The sequence below is a fragment of the Lampetra fluviatilis genome, chromosome 24 (assembly GCF_964198595.1).
Source record: "Lampetra fluviatilis chromosome 24, kcLamFluv1.1, whole genome shotgun sequence".
NCBI lineage: Eukaryota > Metazoa > Chordata > Hyperoartia > Petromyzontiformes > Petromyzontidae > Lampetra > Lampetra fluviatilis.
In genome coordinates, this window is record NC_136298.1 from 3,042,479 (window position 1) to 3,062,264 (window position 19,786).

General features: G+C 48.0%; 1 protein-coding gene across 1 annotated transcript in view; it reads left to right on the forward strand.

Moving 5' to 3' along the window:
- The first annotated feature begins 13,022 nt into the window (after positions 1-13,022).
- DMRTA2 (DMRT like family A2) overlaps positions 13,023-19,786 on the forward strand; it is a 40,676-nt gene continuing 33,912 nt past the window's right edge. The window contains exon 1 of the mRNA XM_078867848.1: positions 13,023-13,494. Coding sequence (XP_078723974.1) covers positions 13,023-13,494 — 472 coding nt within the window. The remainder of the gene's footprint in view (positions 13,495-19,786) is intronic.

Consider the following 19,786-nt stretch of genomic DNA (forward strand, 5'->3'; position numbering starts at 1 on the left):
ACACACCGCACCAGGTACTCATTTGAGGCTGAGTCGACCTTAGCGGAGGCCCCGGACCGGTTCAGATATGCGACACTGTTATTGGTCGTGAGCGGGCATTGATCTCGGGTCGTCGTGTTTGTAGCGCCGTGCGCTAACCACTCCGCTCATTATACCGGTGTACACATTGATCATCAGCCATGGTCAATCCACTGCTGGATGAAACCCTCCGCCAAGCCGCAGCCACCTCTCACGATCTTGCGACGCCGCAAGTTCCACTCAGGATCTGCACACGAACTGAGTTCATCACTCCATCTCCTCGGTGGAAGTTCTCTCTCTGGAAGAGTTCCATTCCTTGACAGGGCTCTCCGTTTTTCATCATGAGCATTGTCAATCATCCCTTCTTCTATACGTGACGTGTTCTGCCCATGCTCACTTAATGTGCTTAATAGGTGAGCGTATTTACGTATATGTATACACGTAAGATAATTACTGCTGAGTGATATAGCAACCTAATTAACAACGCTACATTTTACGTAAATAGTGTCTATGTGCGCCGTGGAAGTTATACACTTTCATAGGCGTAAGTGATATTACATGTCTAAGAGAGCCGTATCAAGTCTAAATACGAACACAGTGTGGGATACATATTTATATAATGGAGCTCTAGATCAAGAATAGCTCGATGAGTCTCAAGACTCGCGCTCAGGAGGGCCCTGCTACACTGGGATGTCTGGCTGTGAAATCCCATGCGTGAGAATTTGACGTCGAATTGGGAAGAGACCGGAAAAAATAACGCTTAAAAAAAAACTCTGCACAGATGGAATCAATAAACAAAAAATTCTGCACTGCCACCTTCTGACCACCTCGCTGGCCAAGTCTATAACACCGGGGAAGTACTGTACTGTGTGCCCATGTTGGTTGTAAGCCAGGCCCAACACTGCTTAGCTTCAGAGACCGGGCGCGTACAGACAGAGAGATTGATCGGCGCGCCTCGGCTTCCGTCACGGAACGATTTCAAGCACGCACGCGAACATTACATCCACGCTCATTTGAAATTATCGCTGTGCCAATCCACTGCTGGATTAAGGGCTCCCCACGCCGCGTCGGTCACGGTGTGGGGGCGGGAGGGAAGCTGTCTGACCATACCTCACCACTTTGTGGTCAGTTCCGGTCCCGTGCGGCCCGGTTCCGAATAACAAACGCCACGCCGATGATAGCGGTGACCGAGAATCGAGCCGAGGTTTACCGGGGATATGACGCAGCTCTGCACAGACCAAGATAACCTCGCGGACGAGACACGTCCACTTCACGTATCCCGTCTCTCTACACCAAAGATAATTAAAATGCCTCTGTCATATGCAACCCATCAGCCGCGCGGCCTTCTGAGAGCGCTCAATTTCAACAGCATTGACTCAAGACAAGCAACACTCTGGACCGGATTCGACATCCAGTGGTCTCTTCAGCAGTCAGGCTCGCTTGAATAAAACGCTGAAGTGCCGATCGTACTGGCAAGGAGCCTCCCTGCACGATACAGGATGACAATCGCTCTGCCGATAGTACTCCTGATTATTGTATCAATTTACGCAGTACTGTGTAAAATAGAAAAATAGAAAAAAACTAGCTTCAATTTAATAGAATCACATTCCTCGTTAGGTGTCCGCTTGACGTGTATGTTCGCTGATTTGGTAACAGTCGCGTAACAGACGCCTGGTGATGACAGTAAATAATCCGGCATTGTATTAATCACAGCTGGTATATTCACGTGACGTTGTACAACACGTGCAAGGGATACTGCCGGTAACGCCAACTACTCAAATTCGCTGGTAGTCAGTTTACAATGTGTGCGTACACATGCCAGTGATGTCTACCCATCCAACAGTGGGTCTAGCAACGGAGCCGTCAGTGATTGTCACTATGATTTAATTATGCAACGTCCTGTTGACTAAACTAAGACGTCATCAGACGAGGCATCTGTATGGGATGAGATGAGACGAGGGGTCTATATCGGATTGGATACGGGTTCTGGATTGGATCAGATGAGGCGACGATTCCATATCGGATTGGATGCGGGCTTCTGGATTGGATCGAATGATGCTATATATTCTGCGGTCGGACGACTGGATATAGATGTGCGCTCATTGTTGATATCATGATTTGATCACCCTTCTCAGTGACCTATTCTCACTCTATCAATAATGCAGCTGAATGCTTTGTTGGTTGTAGCTGATCCAGGCGGGTAATCTACACATCTGCGCCGCGGCTAAAGGCGCGCTTATGCACGAGCAAGTTCATTGTCCCATGCTCGCGGGGTCTGCATTGTACATCGTCGGTGCCATACTGGGCGCAATCGACGTGCAATTAACATTGACGCTCTGCAATTAACCCTAATTGATACCGATCACGTTCACGCAATTGCGAGTCGCAGTGTGCGCGCGTTGTTTACACACACGCGCATGCACACATAAACACAGGCAGATATATACAACAAGACAACAATCCCCCAGATGGCTTTAAAAGACTGTTGGGCCAAGTGTTGTCAGCGAGCACCTATTGAAGGCCGACACGGCACACGAGCGGGTGGGTGGCCAACACCACGCCCGGCCGCCTTTGTCTCCCCAGTGGCGATGTTTACACGCTGCACCAGGTACTCATTTGAGGCTGAGTCGACTTAGAGGAGGCCGGTTCAGATAATCGTCACTGGTGTTGGTGGCCGTGAACGGGGATCGAACTCTGGTGGCCGGGTTCGTAGCGCCACGTGGTACCCACCGCTCCACATGTATGAACACGCTGATACTTGGACACGGAAACAACATGCACACCGATACAAATGCACGCAGATTGAACGTTGTGTAAACACGGAAAATTGCGCATGTAGGCACTATACATGCAGCTTACGTGAGCATGTACACACGTGCGAATGTGCGTTTTATGGGATATTGTATGTGCATCGATATTTAATTTATACGCAATGTAGAAATGTGTGTGTAGCTTTTGTTCGCAGCGCTATTGTCATTGCCGCTTGAATTGTCAATGTACTTATGTACTTTATGAATGTAGTTTCTGAATGTACTTTGTGAATGTACTTTGTGAATGTACATATGCATGCCTAGCAGGGATGGCATTCGAATTGATTTAGGATTTATAGGGGAAATTCGGGAAATATTTTGACGGAGTTACTCTTTCGGATTACGCAGATGCACGTGTTTGTGCTCACAAAGCGACGTCACTCGACGCCACGTGACATTTTTTGGCGGGAACAGAGCGGAAGAAAAGCTGCGTTTGTGACATCACTTCAGTTTCCGAATCGCAAATTTCGGACGATCCGATCATTGCGATAAGGCAAGTGACATCACGACTCAGACGTCCGTTGTATTGTCGCCTCGCTAAAACCGTGGTCTCGAGTTGTGTGAATGTGTGAATATTTGGACACACATGTAGGGTGGACAACAACAGTAACTTTGAAAGTGTTGTTGTTTGGAAAAAATGGAAGGAACCGGGAAGAGCAGAAGACCTCGCAGAGAATGGCTTAAAGACGATGACATAAGAAGATATTGTTGTTAGGAAGATGTGGCCGCTGCTTTAGTACATTGGCACTTCAAGACGGAGAGGAAAGTCTAAATAAATGACGAAATGTTGCAGTGGACACCTACGGGGCTATCTGCCCCATGGATCGTGGTGATGATGATGACGGATGGCAGAGGTCATAAATCCGACTGTGTTCAATCCGACACTCATCGCTAACGTGTGTGCGTGTGTGTGTGCCGCTCCGTCACCTGGGTGATCTCCACCGACCCGTGCGATGTCCCCTCTCTCTCCGTGTCGCCGTGGATGCCGAGTGATGATCACCCCGCTCGGGTCTCAGACCCCCTCTCCCCGCGCGCCGCCCCGGTCCACGTTGACTCACGACTGCGTCTGCCTCGTTTGTCTGTCCGTCCTTTCTCACCCCCCCCCCCCCACCTCGGCTGCTCGGTAAAACGTTGCGTCGACGTTGAGCCAACGCTGCCCTGTGGTTAGGACCATTGGTCCAACGCTGGCAAAAGTTTAGCCCGCAGGCATTGATCATAGTCGGAGAGTTTAAACAATAGCAACGTGCACCCAGCCCCCCCCCCTCCTCAAGTGTCTGTAAACCCCAGAATAATGATGATGATGATGACTGCGGCTTGACAAGCCACTGAAGGCCTCTCCCTCCCTCCGGCGCTATCGGTCGCGGCGGTTGTGTTGACCATACTTCATCACGCTGCTCAGTGGCTAAGGCTGTCACCGGCGTGCCTGCAGACTATTTTAGGCGTCACTCGCCAGCGGAATAGACTTCACATCGCCCGAGTTCACAGCGCGAATCGCGCTAACCACTGCGCCACCGCTCCACCGCGACCAGCGAAGGCCGCCAAATAGGACCCCGGGTCTCCGCGCGTCCGCTCTCTGTATCCCGCAGCAAATGCCGCAGCCTCCCCAGTTTTCCCTGCCGAATAAATAAAAGAACCCCGGGTCTCCAAGTGCGCGTTGTGTCCTGCGGCTGCCTGCTGCGCTTCGCTCTGACGGACGGAGGCAGCGAAGTCCGTATCGAGTCTCGTCTCTCTCCCGATGAGAACTCCCTCTTCTTCAAAGCTAATGTTTGCGAGAGGCATCGATTTGGTAGGCGCGCGCACGCGTGTGTGTGTGTGTACAATACACACACACACACGCGCGCGCGCGTGCACGCATACACACACAAGGAGCGGTGGGCGCCCGGTTAGCGCCATTGCGCTACCAACCCTGCTACCATCTCAGTTAGATTCCCGGCCCATGGCTGACAAGAACGGCGGTGATACGTCTGAACCGGTTCATGGGTAGAGTTAGCCGCCTTTGAGTACCCCGTGGTGAGGAGTGTAAAACTTCAGCACTGGGGGAGACAAAGGCGGCCCGAAGTGGTGCTCGTCACACGATCCCTTCTTGTTCCAGCCTCGGTAGTTGTTTGCTAACAGCCCTTGCCCCAACAGTCTGCTACAGGTTATACGGGGAATCTTTGTCTTTGCATAACATTGAGAGTCGGATAGTGTCCATGACTTACGCAACAGCATTTGCTATAGCCATGTTTTAGTCATAGGCACAACATGCACGTGTGTTTGTATGTTCTATAGGATATCCGGTACTATATAATGCACAATTATGGTCTTTGTTTATACCCTGAGTCTCAAGACTCTTTTTCAGGAATGTCCTGCATTGCGGGGCATTTGTGGCCAATTCATCCCAACGTTGATTTGAAAATACTGCAGATTAATGTCGTAATTGTTATACTGTATATGTATCCACACTGCATTACTCGGCCACGAGTCGCTGTCGGCTGTCCCATGGCGGTGTATAGTGGCCGAGCCTGGCTTGCTGATGAGACCTAAAGAAGGTGAAACGCATTCCGTTGCTTCCATAGGAATTACCCCTCGGGCAATGGCAAATCTCACCGCGATATTTGTCAAGTAACTTAGCTTAACACATTTTTACGAGGGATGATCCGCACTTTTGCTTACAGTGGCGAGATGTTAACTACTTCGCCTGCTACGCAGGAGGTCGTTGGTTCGATCCCGACCCTGACGCCTGCTGTATATTTTTGGAGTTTGCGTGTCTCTTTCGCTGTAGTCGCGTAGGTTTTTTTCTCCTGGTCCTCCGTGCTTTTCCCTCCGCATTTAGAATCAACGTCACGCGTTTAGAGTATTTGGCTGCGAAACATGTCCACACGATAAGCCACTTCATTGAGTTATAATTTGTGATAGTCAATGTCGCTTCTGATAAAAAAAAATCTATATAGCTCAGTGAGCATTACCTGGTCAAATAAAAATGTGTTTAGTTTGACTACGTACGGTGCGAAATAAGTTCAACATACATAGATAATAATACCACTTTAATAACAGCACGGAAATAATGTGCATCGCGAGTTGGGTTCAGACATACTGAGTCGGTGACGCTGTTGATGCTGCTACTGCGTTGGCAGTCGCAGAGTTAACAACACAAACTCAACACGTTGCGTAAACAACAATGCGTGGTCTCAAAATTAGTTTATATTATAGGCGACGTTTCCGCCAATGATCCTTCTTCGCGATATCTTAATACAAAGGCATTCCTGTATAAGCGAGGGCATTATTTTTATTGTAGAGTATAGCCTATGGCCCCTCTTCACGGCATGATAAAGGACCATTGTCCAAAAACTTCGCCTAGTATATGTTTTAGGGCGGTGATTTTTTTTTATTCGATGAAAGTAAATGACTGTTAATAAACGCATACTCTAAAATGTTGTGCCGTGATAGACTCAGTGTGCCTCATCCTGCTGATGTTCCAAACCATCCTATTTGCTGGCCAACGGAAAACATTACAAAAAAATGGAAGTTTAAACAAATACATTTCACGTCGAAAACCCCCGAGAAATTCTCAACATAGATCCAGAGGAATCTGACACCCCCCTCACCCCATTCATATTCACAGAACCCTGGATCCCCGTGTCTCTTCCATAACTCCAGAAGCACCTCGCTGACCTTGTCAAGGAGCACAAACCACCATCGCACAAACTCCGGTCATCCTCGCAGCAGAAGGGGATTGCTCGACCATACTTCACCACTGTGGTCACTACGGGTTAGAGGCCCATCGAACAAAGACGGTCACTGCATCGCGTGCTCTTAGATGCGCTTCCGCGGCCGTCTGGAACGCTCTTCCTTCCGATATTAGGAAGCCACTGGAGCTATGCAATTTTAAATAATCTGGATTAAAAAACGAATTTATTTAGAACTTATTTTTGGGGGTTTTAGTTTGTTGTCCTTCCCCCGCACCTCCGATTAGCAGGGTTGACTACATACGGTGCGAAAGAAGTTCAACATACATACATACATACACATACACCTGTGTTCGAATCGGGGGCCACGGCTAACACCAGTGGCGAGTGATAGATATCGATCTGAATCGGTCCTCTACTGTTCACCTTCCCCCTCCACCTTAACCAACCCGCAATGACCAGCGAGGTGAAGTATGGTCAAACATCCGCCCCCCCCCCAATGGACGAAGGGGGGTATGAGAAATCAATTCATGTTATTATTGGCATTATATAAACACATAAGTACAACGTACATACGTGCACAGCAAAAGCGATGTTCTCAGTGAAGATGAAGCGACGTGAGCCGTGAGCTCCGAGTGGTTTGAGGAGCGAGACGGAGTTGTTAAACAAAGCCCCTTGGGACGCCGACGCTGCTGATGATTACGACGACGACGGTGACGAGCGGTGCGAGTGCAGAACTGAAACTTCTTCTTTCTCGGCCCACCGTGCAAGGGGAAATCATTCGGCTGCACGGACGAGGCTCCCGGGTGTGAACAACACACGGGGTGCTCTCACTCGACTCCCTTCCCGCTGCCGCTCGTCTTGTTACCCGTGAGTCGTGCGCCAGTGCCCGCAGCTGCGGTGGACGACGTGAGCGCGTGAGTCTTCGTGGCCACCGTCGCCCCCGTTGACGTTGGGCGCGCACCGCGTGCGTTCGCGTGAGCGCAGAGGCATGGGAAGATGCATTTGTTCACGGTCTCCGAAATGCGATGTTGTTGCCGCTATGATTTGCCTCTCTTAATAATAATAAAATGTTCAACACATTTGCCCGTAATGTTGTCCTAAAAAGGAGATTTACATAATAGACAACGTTTTGGGCAATCGCCCTTTTTCAGAAGATGTATGTGTTCTGGACAAGGGCAGTATGTGCATGATATGAAGCACAGACATGCTGTGAGGATGGGCCGTTACCCGAAACGTCGCCTATTTTTTTTTCTTTCAGGGCCATATAGTTATTGGCGAATGTGTTATGTGTGCTTTGGCACTACTACCAACGCAGCAATAGCAGCAAATAGCCTATTAATATAATTGTTTTAGTGGGGTATTTGTAAATTGTTGGCCGGGTAAACTTTATATGTACCGTATCATCCGGATTATTAGACGCTTTGGAAAGTAAGACGCAGCCAAAACTTGTGTTATGCAAACCTGGTCTCCCTTAATCACAACAACAACAACAGCCCCGCCATTCGACGTCACCACGGCGCCTTGTGCCAGGCCAGGTGCACTTTGAGGCTACGTGAAGTGTCGATGGCTCGCTGGCAGCAGGTCACGGGACGGGCCCAGGTGGCACGGGTTCACTCCACTCCTCACTCGCGTGTACACTTACACAACCTACAGGAGTTTCAGACGCACCCGATAATTCAGGATGAAAAAAAAGGTGCGTCTTATTGTAACGATCCAGAGAATACGGTAATGTGTGTACGTGCTAAACTGACGCTGGGTTTGACAGCCGGGCTGTTACTCGAGCGCGCACTCACACTCATTAATTTTCCATTACATTCCGAGCCCGTGTAACACCACCGCCCTCCTATTGTATATGATGAGGGCGTAATAGCGATGTTGAAATATATTTAATTGCCTTTTATATCCTTTGTCTCCCTTAAAAGCGTTTCCTTCACGTGCCCGAGCTGCTCGCACACGGCGCCGTCGTTTAAATGAACCGCGCAACGGCGCACGGAAATACGGGGCTCTGCCATGGGAATGTGGAATTTCCAACCCACGGACGGATGTGTGGATGGATGAAAGAATCTGGGGGAGACAACGTTGGGATAACTAACGCCCCCATCTGCGAGGGTGGAGCGGTGGCGCTTTGGTTAGCGCACCGAGCTACAGGATACGCGGCGTCCCCGAGTTCGATTCCCGACCACGGCCAGCATCAGTGGCGAGTGATATCCCACCCCTCCCCACTGGTGAAGTATGGAACAAACGATCCCCCACGTGGCGAGACCATCCAGCAGTGGATCGACAAAGGACCGTGAATGAGTTTTATGGGTAGTCGTAATACAGTTAATACAACATTAATTTGCATATAAATGCATTTTGGATTACATTGTTAATTGTCATTGCTGCCAATTATCCGCTAATGAACAGTTAATGTCTGCTTGGCGTGCGTGTGATTATTAGGCGACGATTGTTCATGCAAGCGCCATTAACGAGCACCTATTAAGGGCTTGCTGCGCGTACATTGTACAATCGTACCATGGGATACGCGTGCGCACACACGAGCACTCGTCCGCACGCGTATAAGACAAAGATCCCCCGTGTAGCCTTAACAGACTGTTGGGACAAGTGCTGTCAGTAGCGAGCAGCACCAATGAAGGCCGGCACGGCACACGAGGGGATGGATTGGGCATCACCACGCCCGGCCGCATTTGTCTCCTTTGTTGCGATGTTTTCACCAGGTACTCATTTGAGGCTGAGTGGATCTAGGGGAGGCCCAGAATCGATTCAGATAATCGTCACCGTTGTTGGCCGTGAGCGGACATCGAATTCGGTTCGCCGGGGTTAGTCGCGCAATGCGCTAACCACTGCGCCACCGCTCACCCCCTCCAGCACACACACGTGAGCCATATGAAGGGGCAGTACCTGCAGACCGCTGTGTTTAGTATTTTTGATTACGCGACGATGTACGCGCGCGTATTTATGTAGGTATCTCGTATTTAAGTGTGCGTGTATGTGTGTATATATACGAGTATGCGGGTGTGTATGTGCTACAGGGGATCTAATGTGTGTGTGCGTGCGTATGGGTGTGATACTGACCACCCACCCCCACGTGTGACCTGCCGGCCTTAATCTGTGCTCGCTAACTGCACTTGCACCAAAAGTATGGTACGAATATACGGGGGGGGGGGTCTGTGTGTGTGCTTGTGTCTACGTGCGTGTCTTTGTACAAACAAATATACAAATTCATATATGTACTGTGTATGTTACGTGTCAACGTATGTTTATGTTACGTATATGTGCATGCCTTAGCAATGTATGTACCCATCACGTGTGTGTGGTACGTGAGTATAATGGCGCACATGTATTAAAAACATAAACGTGCGTATGTGTGAGCTTACGCATGTACGTATCAGTGTACACATGTGTCGGTGGATGATACATATTTGTGTATATATAGTGTACGCGTACATGCGCGTACGTTCGTGTGTATCAACACACGTGATGTGTGTTTCTACGAATGTATGAATATGTGCTGTGTATGTGTCAGTGTACAATATGTTATCCATGTTTAGTACAAATGTATGCATGTGGTATACGTGTGTGTGTGTACAGCATAGAATGAGTACCTGGTGCGGTGTGTAAAACATTGGCACTAGGGAGACAAAGGCGGCCGGGCGTGGTGCTGGTCACCCACCCCCACGTGTGACGTGCCTGCCTTAATAGGTGCTCGCTAACGACACTTGCCCCAACAGTCCGCTAAAGGCTATACGGGGGATCTGTATCTGTCGTTCTGTATGCACACGTGTGTACTTTACATTGCCACGTAATTTTGCAATTTAGTTAAATTGCAATCTAGCAACACATTCATATAAATAAATAAACGCGCGCCGCTCGCGTTAGCGACACGTGCATTAGCATTCACTCATTCGGTCACTTGTATTCAGATATGTATTATTATTCTAATTGCAAATTATTATTATTACTACTTGAAACTTCGTCGGTTCACGGGGCCGACCAATCTGGTGGGCCCTCTAACGAGGACCCGGGGCCTCGCCAATCGCCGTCCACCCCCTCCCCGCGAGCTCCCGGGGCAGCCCGATGCTTTTGCAGGGAGGGGTGGTGGTGGTGGTTGGTGGTGGTGGGGGTGGTGGCCGGGATTCGTAACACAACAGAATGAATTGAAAGTAAAAGAGCTGCGCAAACTCGTGGGCTCCGGCGAGAGGTGTGCGAGAGGGAGCGAGCGATAGAGAGAGAGACAGAGAGACACACACACACGGGGAGAGAACGAGGACGAGAGATACACACACACAGACAGACACGCACACAGACACGCACACACACGCGCGCGCGCGCACGTTCACCACTGCGCAGGGCGCATCCAAGGGAAGAAAAAAAAACTTTGCGCGGTTCAAGAGTGCTCAGCAGAATGTAGCGATCGCAGTCATCATCGGCCGATACTGTCGACTGCGTGCGCATTGTTTTCGTCGTCTACTCGACCATCATCAACAGCATCGTCTACGACATCGTTAGAAGTAGCAGCAGCAGCATCCACATCGTCTTCAACGTAAGTAGTCGTCATCAGCAGCAACACCCATCTGTTACTGTTAACTGCGTAATCATAGATTTGTCTTTTGGCTGTTACCTTCATCATTCTTATCATCAGCTGCAGCTACTGCTGCTTCCTCCTCTTCATCGTCAGCACATCATCAGCAGTACCCATTTGCTCCTGTTAACTGCGTAATCATAGTTTTGTCTTGAACCTTCATTACCATCAGCAACAGCAGCTGCTCCCTACTCTTCATCATGAGTACCACCACCACCATCATCATCATCTCGTGATACTACTTTATCGTAATCCACACGTTCGTAATCATCATCATCATCATCACCACCATGCGTCGCGTGGCATGTGCATCGTCGTGACGACGCCGTCTATCGCGATGATGAGAGCGGGCGACGTCTCCTGCTCCACGTGCACGCGCCTGGCGAACGGAGCGCGCGCGTGGCGATGCGCGGAGATAGGCGAGCGCAGAGTGCGGGATTTTCTATCGATTAATCTCGCTCGTAAACAGTTGCCTGGAGATTACAGCATTCGTGTGTATATATAGTACTCGTTCACGTTTCGTTTTAATTCGTTGTGTGTGGTCGTTTTGTCTGTATGTTGAACTTCTTTCGCTAATCGGAGTTGGGGGACAACAAACCAAACACAATCAGTTCTAAAGAAATGTGTGTTCAATCGAGATGATTTAAAAGTGCATTGCTCCGGTGGCTTCCTCATATCGGAAGGAAGATCGTTCCAGACGGCCGCAGAACGAACTCTTTAAAGTGAAACAAATGATGTGGTGCTGATGTTGCGTTGGGCACTGCCTGTGCACAAGTAGAGTCAACAAAAATAACCCAACACATCTGACAGTCACATACATTGGGCGACGGTTCGGGCAATAACCCTTATTCATAGAACGAACTTCTTTAAAAGGCTTAGAACAGAAGAGAACTCCGGTAAGTTGCATTTGTAACAACGGATCAAGCTGGGATTTTTAATTAATAATCATGTTCATAATCATCACGTGCTAATAATGCGCGTGTACGTGTGTATTTGTGTTTAACTATAGATTTAGAATTACGGTCTAGACCAGACCTTTGGAAGTCTATCGCGAGTCCGTGGTACGCGCACGGTGAACATCACCACCCCACTGCACGTCGCGAGTTCGCTCAGCATCAGGGTCCCCGATACACACGGGGCCACGTGTTCGTTTGCGGCAGTCAACAAAGATATATATATATAAATACACATTTTGGGGAAATGTAAAACAGAAACGAATTATCACTCGCATACCAGAGGCGAACTTAGAAGGTTAGAACTACGTAGGGGTGGCGGTGTGAGAGAAGTGTCAAGCTCGCAATCCCACATTTGTCGCGTGGAGTTAATTCACTCGGTTGGTTTACCGCGTGAATGTATGAAACGTGCGGGCAGTACAACTTATACCTGAGTTGGTTGTAGTAGGGAGCGCTAGGAAGTGAAACTTACGCGTTCAACTTGCAGCGTTAATATGTTTATCAAAGGAAAAGCATGGAGTAGTATGTAGGATAACTATCACACGGCAGATCATTGAACACGCGAACACAACGCTATTCTTCTTAGCCAAGTGTTGTTAGCGAGCACCCATTCATACACACACACATACACAGGGACATAAATCAATTCCATACACGTACAGGCATATTAAAGCTTACATGAACATAGTTTTTTGTTTTACATAGATACACACATACAGACAGTACTCTAGACACAAACACACGCAAAGACAAAAATCCCCCGTACAGCCTGAACAGACTGTTGGGGCAAGTCCTCTTAGCAAGCACCTACACACACACAAAACAAAGACAAAGATCCCCCGTATAGCCTCAACAGACTGTAGGGGCAAGTGCTGTTAGCGAGCACCTACACACACTCACAGAGCCATCGACCCCACAACTCACCTCTGGGGACATCTCCGCCAGTCAAACCCACACGGCGCATCTCTCGCCTCCTAGGTGCTGCACTATGGACGGCCGGCCTGACCTGCAAACTCCGGTGTCGGCCGCCGCAGCAGCCGCGGCCGCCGCTGCCGGGCTGCCTTTGTCTCTCCTGAGCCGAGGCCCGCCGCACAGCCTCCTGCTGAGAGCCGCCGACAAGTACCAGCGCACGCCCAAGTGCGCCAGGTGCCGCAACCACGGCGTCGTGTCGGCGCTGAAGGGCCACAAACGCTACTGCCGCTGGAGGGACTGCCTCTGCGCCAAGTGCACCCTCATCGCCGAGCGCCAGCGGGTGATGGCCGCGCAGGTGGCGCTCCGGCGTCAGCAGGCACAGGAGGAGAGCGAGGTGCGAGAGTTGCAGCTCTTCTATGGGCCCGCCGAGGGTCTGGCCATCGCGGCCGCGAACGGCATCCTGGCGCCGAGACCCGCGTACGAGCTGTTCGGGCAGCAGCAGCAACAGCAGCAGCAGCAGCAGCAGGATGGAGGGGTGTTGGAGCCAGGTGAGTGTGCGGAGTTTGCAGGGAGCTGTGTTGCAGTTCCACTTTGGGAGTAGAGGCATTGCCGGCATAAGGCACTACAACGAGAGTACACGTCGCGCCTGTCTGTGATAGCGCTGTACGTTTTGTATTTAGATGTATAACATTGTACACGATATTCCTAGACGCATATGTATGTTGAACTTCTTTCGCACCCTACGTAGCCAACTGCGCTAGTTAGAGGTACGGGGGTGGGGAAAGATAACAAACTAAACACGCAAAATCACGCTGGGTGTGACGCGTTGCGATGCCATCGCTCTTGCGAAGTTCATCCGCGTCTCTAAAGTGAACAGCGGCAGTGCGCGCGAGACTCGCTCTGTCACTGGGAGTTGGGGGTGGTGGTGGTACAACGACTGTCAAGAAGACGACACAACGTGAATGAAACTTCACCACAGAGTGCACCTTGCTATTAGCTGCAGGGAAAAATCTTGATTTGAAGCTTTTGTGACTGCAGGAATCCATACTCCTTGGTTCTTTCAGTAAAGTCAAGTAGGTAGAAAAATTTAACAAAATAAAAATAATAAATCACGACGTTTCGATGACAACACAAGCGGTCGTTCTAGGGAAGATGAATTAATCGAGCAGTGAAATGTTTCTACCTACGTGGCTTTACCGAAAAAACCAAAGAGTTTAGCTGCAGGGATTCGCCCTACAGCGACAATATCCCAAACACCTGCAGAGACACGAACTCGGAAGCGCAATGCAATGAAAAAACAAAGATTCCTTTGCAAATACGCCTAAAGAGCAATCAACGGCCGGCTTACGTGCTGCCGATGAAATGCTTCCTCCGCTCGGCATCAGGCGACGAAAGCCTTCCCGGTGTGAGCGCGAGTTGGACGGGGAACGCCGTGGGTCTCGCGTCACCCCACGCGTCTTCGTGGTGCTTCCCGAACGCGTCGGTTACGGGTTGTGACGGCGCGTTCGGGTTCGTCTGAGATCGATTGGTAGCTCGGTGGTTCGGCTACCTCCTTGCAGGATGAGTTCGATTCCAGGCCACGGCTAACATCAGTGGCGAGTGATATCTGAACTGGAGCTGCATTCACCTCCCCCCCCACCACCACCACTGCCCCCACCAAAACAACCTTGTGATGAACGTGGCGGAGAATAGTCAAACAACCCCTCCTGCCTATGACCGACACGGCGTAGAGGAATTAATCCAGCAGTGGATTGAGATTTTTAAAAAAATACATAAACAGGGAAGTGATGATGTACAAACAAAATGTGACTAAACGCATTCGTCAATAACACTGCGGCCTTAAACCAAATGTTTAAATAGGCAACGTTATGGGCAATGGCCCTTCTACGAAGCACAAACTGCAGCGATGCGCCCGTGACGCCGTGACACGTGCCGCCTCCTGTGGCTGCCACTCCGTGGGTTGTCTCCACGACCGAGCGTGACATCTTTGTGGCCACGCTGTCCCAGCCCAAGCCCGCACTCGCTTGACCGGTTTGAATAACACACCTAACCTGCTGGGTGTGTTCTCGAATCCACGCGCTCTTCATTCTGTCCCTCAATGTAGTTCCAAGTGCGCATACACATCATGCGATTTGATCACCCCCCCCCCGCTGGCCCCCACCCTCTCTTTGCATTTAATTTCCGTAAAATTCTAAGGTTTTCAAAACATCCTGGGGAAAGTGTGAGTGGAGTGCTGGGATACAGAGTGGAAGTCGACGTGATGAGATAATATATATTTATACAGTGGTAGAATGTCTTACATGGAGGGCGTTATGGTGGGAAATCCAGGTCAGATCGCTTCACGTTTTAACCCGTGAAAAACACGACGCACAGATTGAAAACTTTCCGCAATTTGCTGCACGATTGCGAGGTTGCTTCTCGTGATCAAGTTGCTCCGCCAAATCACTCGTGCCCTGCTGTTGCTCTGCGTCTATTTCGCCACGAGTGGGATGAGACGGTGGGGCTAGTTTATTGTCATCCCAATAAATGTGATTAAATGTAATTGAGGTGACATGCGATAGACAGTATTAATCTTTCGTTCAGGAAGAGCCACTGATTGACAAAAATATGGGACTCTTAATCGAGGGTTTATATATGACAACCATATCAAAAGGTGTAATGACATGACGATGTTCTTTTTAAAAATATATGATAATCAAAATATAAGATTGATATGGGATGAGATGGGATAGATAATATTGGATGGAAGCGAGATGGATTTAGGCCAGATGGGATGTGACAGATAACATGATGCTGATGGGATAAAAACAGATGGAGTGACGTGAGATTATGCTAATGAGACAATGATGACGATGGGATAATTGAGATGAAGTTGGAATACGCTGTGATGATGTACGGTGCAATCAAATGAGATGCAATGGAAAGAGGTGAGATAACTGAGAGTGATGATGGTGATGATGGGTAGAATTAGATGCTCCAGCGTGAGATGATGATGATGATGATGACGATGGTGATTACTGATTGAGATGATATCGATGGAGTGACGGTGAGATGGAGCGAAATTAGATGTGATTGGGTGGGTAATGATGGACGTGAGATTATGATGATGGTGGTGATGATGGCATGAGACGGGGATGGGAGGTGATGGAGATGCGATGGTGATGATGGGATGAGACGGGGATGGGAGGTGATGGAGATGCGATGGTGATGATGGGATGAGACGGGGATGGGAGGTGATGGAGATGCGATGGTGATGATGGGATGAGACGGGGATGGGAGGTGATGGAGATGCGATGGTGATGATGGGATAAGACGGGGATGGGGACGCATGTAATCCCACCTGGTTCTCGCGCTCCCGTGATCTCGGGACGGCGCGAACCGTCACGTGTCACGCGCGACCCACGGAGAGTTGCGGCATCGCCAGATATCACATCACAAAAACTGCGTCGCACCGACGCGCACAGACGTGACTCGACATGCAACAACAACGTGGCATTGTTACGCGCTCACATGGACTGCCATGGGAGCGGCGGCGCAGTGGTTAGTGCCCTGCGCTACGATCCTAGGAACACCCCTTCCCCCCCCCCGCGGCGAACGCGGGGTTCGACTCCCGCTCGCGGTCAACGTCGGTGACGAATATTTGAATCATTCCTGGGTTTCCCCTAGGTAGACTCAGCCTTACAAATTAACACCTGGTGCGGTGTGTATATATAAATATGTCTCCCCAGTGTGTGTGTATATATATATACACACTGGGGAGACAAAGGCGGCCGGGCGTGGTGGTGCTGGCCACCCACCCCCTCGTGTGCCGTGCCGGCATTCATAGGTGCTATTCGCAAACAGCACTTGCCCCAACAGTCCGGTAAGGCTACACGGGGGATCTTTGTCGTTGTGGTCTCCGATGAACCAACAATGAAAAAGCACACAAATGTGATTAATTTAAAGTCCTCTGTCAATCTACTGCTGGATGGAGACTTTCCCTGGACGAAATCTGATGTGCTGCGTCGATGCAGTCCAATGCTCGATGAAGCGTGTATCTATTTGTATCTATTTGTATCTATTTGTATGTATTTGTTTATGTTTTTGCCTGTTTAGTATTTGTGTATCTGCGTACGTATTTTTGATTTGTGTGATAAATTTGTGTAATCGTATTTCTGTATGTATATACATCAAATGCGTATACTAAACGACACGCAGTATTATTATAAAGCATTGATGTACTGTCTGTGACTTTGTGTTTTGTTACATTATCCGTGGATTTATGTAATTTACAGTACATGCAGGTAAGACATTTATTATAATTATCATAATCATGTGAAATGTTATGTATTTACGCGTGCATGTATGTATGGTGTGTGGTTTGTTGTGAGCGGTAGGGCAGTGGTTCGCCGTTTGGTAGTGGTTAGGGGTAAGGTTAGCGATAGGCTAGTGGTGTGAGTAATGTTATTACTCGTGTAAATGGGTCCTTTCAAAACATATACATTTTATTATTCTAGTAATAATTACTTAAGTCATTATACACGTTTAAGCACTTACAGACACCCCACTAAAATAACACTGAAGCGATAAAAAAATATTTTGGTTAAACCACATTTTTATTTCTAGATTTTAAGCTTTCGTGACTGCAAGGATTCATACTCTTTGTTTTTTTCGATAAAGTCACGTAGGTAACAAATTTAATAAATAAATAAAAACAACTACATTAATTCACGACGTTTCGGGCGCAACACAAGCGTCCTTCTTCAGCGGTTGTGCTATCGTCTCTCCACCGACCTCAGTAAACTTTGTTCAATCTCCAATCCCTCTCCTCTGAAAGATACGAAGCCATTGCGAACACACCGTTCAATCAGCCGTTGAACAGAAAGTCAGACTGATCAGACATCAGCGGGCTTTCTGTAAAGGGATAACCATGTACACATCTGTGTACTGCTGCGTGCATGCAGGTTGCTGGGGGTTCGCTCCACTGCGTTTAGACCGATAACGACGATTTTTTTTTACCGTTCCTGGACCTCGCCTAGATCGATTCAGCCTTAAATGAATATAGTATTGTACCCTGGTGTGGATAATGCATTGGCACTGGGAAGACAAAGGTGGCCTTGAGTGGCGCTGGTATCACCACCCCCTCGTACGCCGTTCCGGCCTTCATATATATGTGCTTGCTAACAGCACTTGCCACAACAGTCTGTTAAAGGCTATAAAGGGGATCTTTATATTTCACTCCGTATTTAATTATTATGCTATAATAACTCGTTGACATAGTATAGTGTAGCACGTTCAAGCTAGACATTTTAGAATTATTAAAGGCCATATGTATGACGGTATATTTTTCTACGTATGTACTGTATATTTACATGTGTGTGATGCATTAACTCGTACTAAATATAAGCAAATGCAGTTGAGATATATATTAAAACCACATAACGCATTATGTATATATCCAGCAGTGGATCGACAATGTACAAGATAATGATCATGTATAAATAGAATGTTTAAATACATTTAACTTTGACATGCATGTTATGTGAGACTAATCTCTGTATATGCTGTGTATGTATGTTTTCTCACGCGTGTCAGTCGAATAAGTCAAAGTGATGTTCTTCTGCTCAAATGAGCATTGAGGCTTTGGTGCTCATGTCCCGTTTACAGCCCTGAGCCATTGGTGGAAATTCCTCATTCCTATGGCGGGGGCAAGTCTATCCATAGGACAGCCACTGTTGACTTCCCTACAAAGTGGTACATATTTTATCGACCCCCACCCCCCCCTGAGCGAAAAATAACATGCGTGTTTATAATGATATCACGTATGTTTGCACTGTTCATGCATGTATTTCTGTGAGCTTATATATATTTTAATGTTATGTTCCCATTCGTTTAATTGACTTAAATAGTTTCATGTATTTACTCCGATAGAGCATAATCTAGTGTATTACGTGATATAGTTTGTATTTATTTATAGGGATTTTGAATGTAAGTATGAACGTACGGTGGTTTAATCAATACAGAAGGATTATAATGAAGGTCCGTGTGTATGCGTGAATATTCTACAATAAGCAGACTTAATATGAATACTGTGGTAATAATATTATGAGTAAGATGATTATCATATATTATAATATCGTGATATAAACTATAGTTGATTGTATTATAACATATTTTAGACTATTGATAATCGTGGTACTATGCACTATATATGTTCCACTTGCTTGCATACATTAATTCATACACGTGCTTTATATGTATCATGTCAATCGATATATTGGGCATTAATACGTGAGTAGCATTCAAATGTTTGCTATAGAATTATTTGTGTGTTACGCACTACTGCAAATAAGTAACATCGAATTAATATAATTATCATCATCATTATCATCATTATCATCATTATCATCAGCCATGGTCAATACACTGCTCGAAGATGAAGACCTCCTCTGCCTCAGTAGATTAACGTACCTATCACACGCGATGCACGTGTTACATGCGAATTAAATCGCCAGTTAATTCACCCGTTCATACGTGCATCAATACGTGCATCTATTAATACAACTAACTCTCGTATGGCACGCGTTCTACCGTATCTATTTTATAGCAAACGTTGGGTGTGCGTCTTATAATCCGGTGGGAGTCCGTGAGTTTGATCAGATTTGTATACCTTTATTGAGTGCGTCTTACAATCCGGTAGGTATCCGTGAGTTTGATCAGATTTGTATAACTTTATTGAGTACGTCCTATAATCCGGTGGGTGCCCGTGAGTTTCATCAGATTTGTATAACTTTATTGGGTGCGTCTTATAATCCGGTATGTGTCTGTGTGTGTGCGCGACCAGCTCTATGTCACTGTATT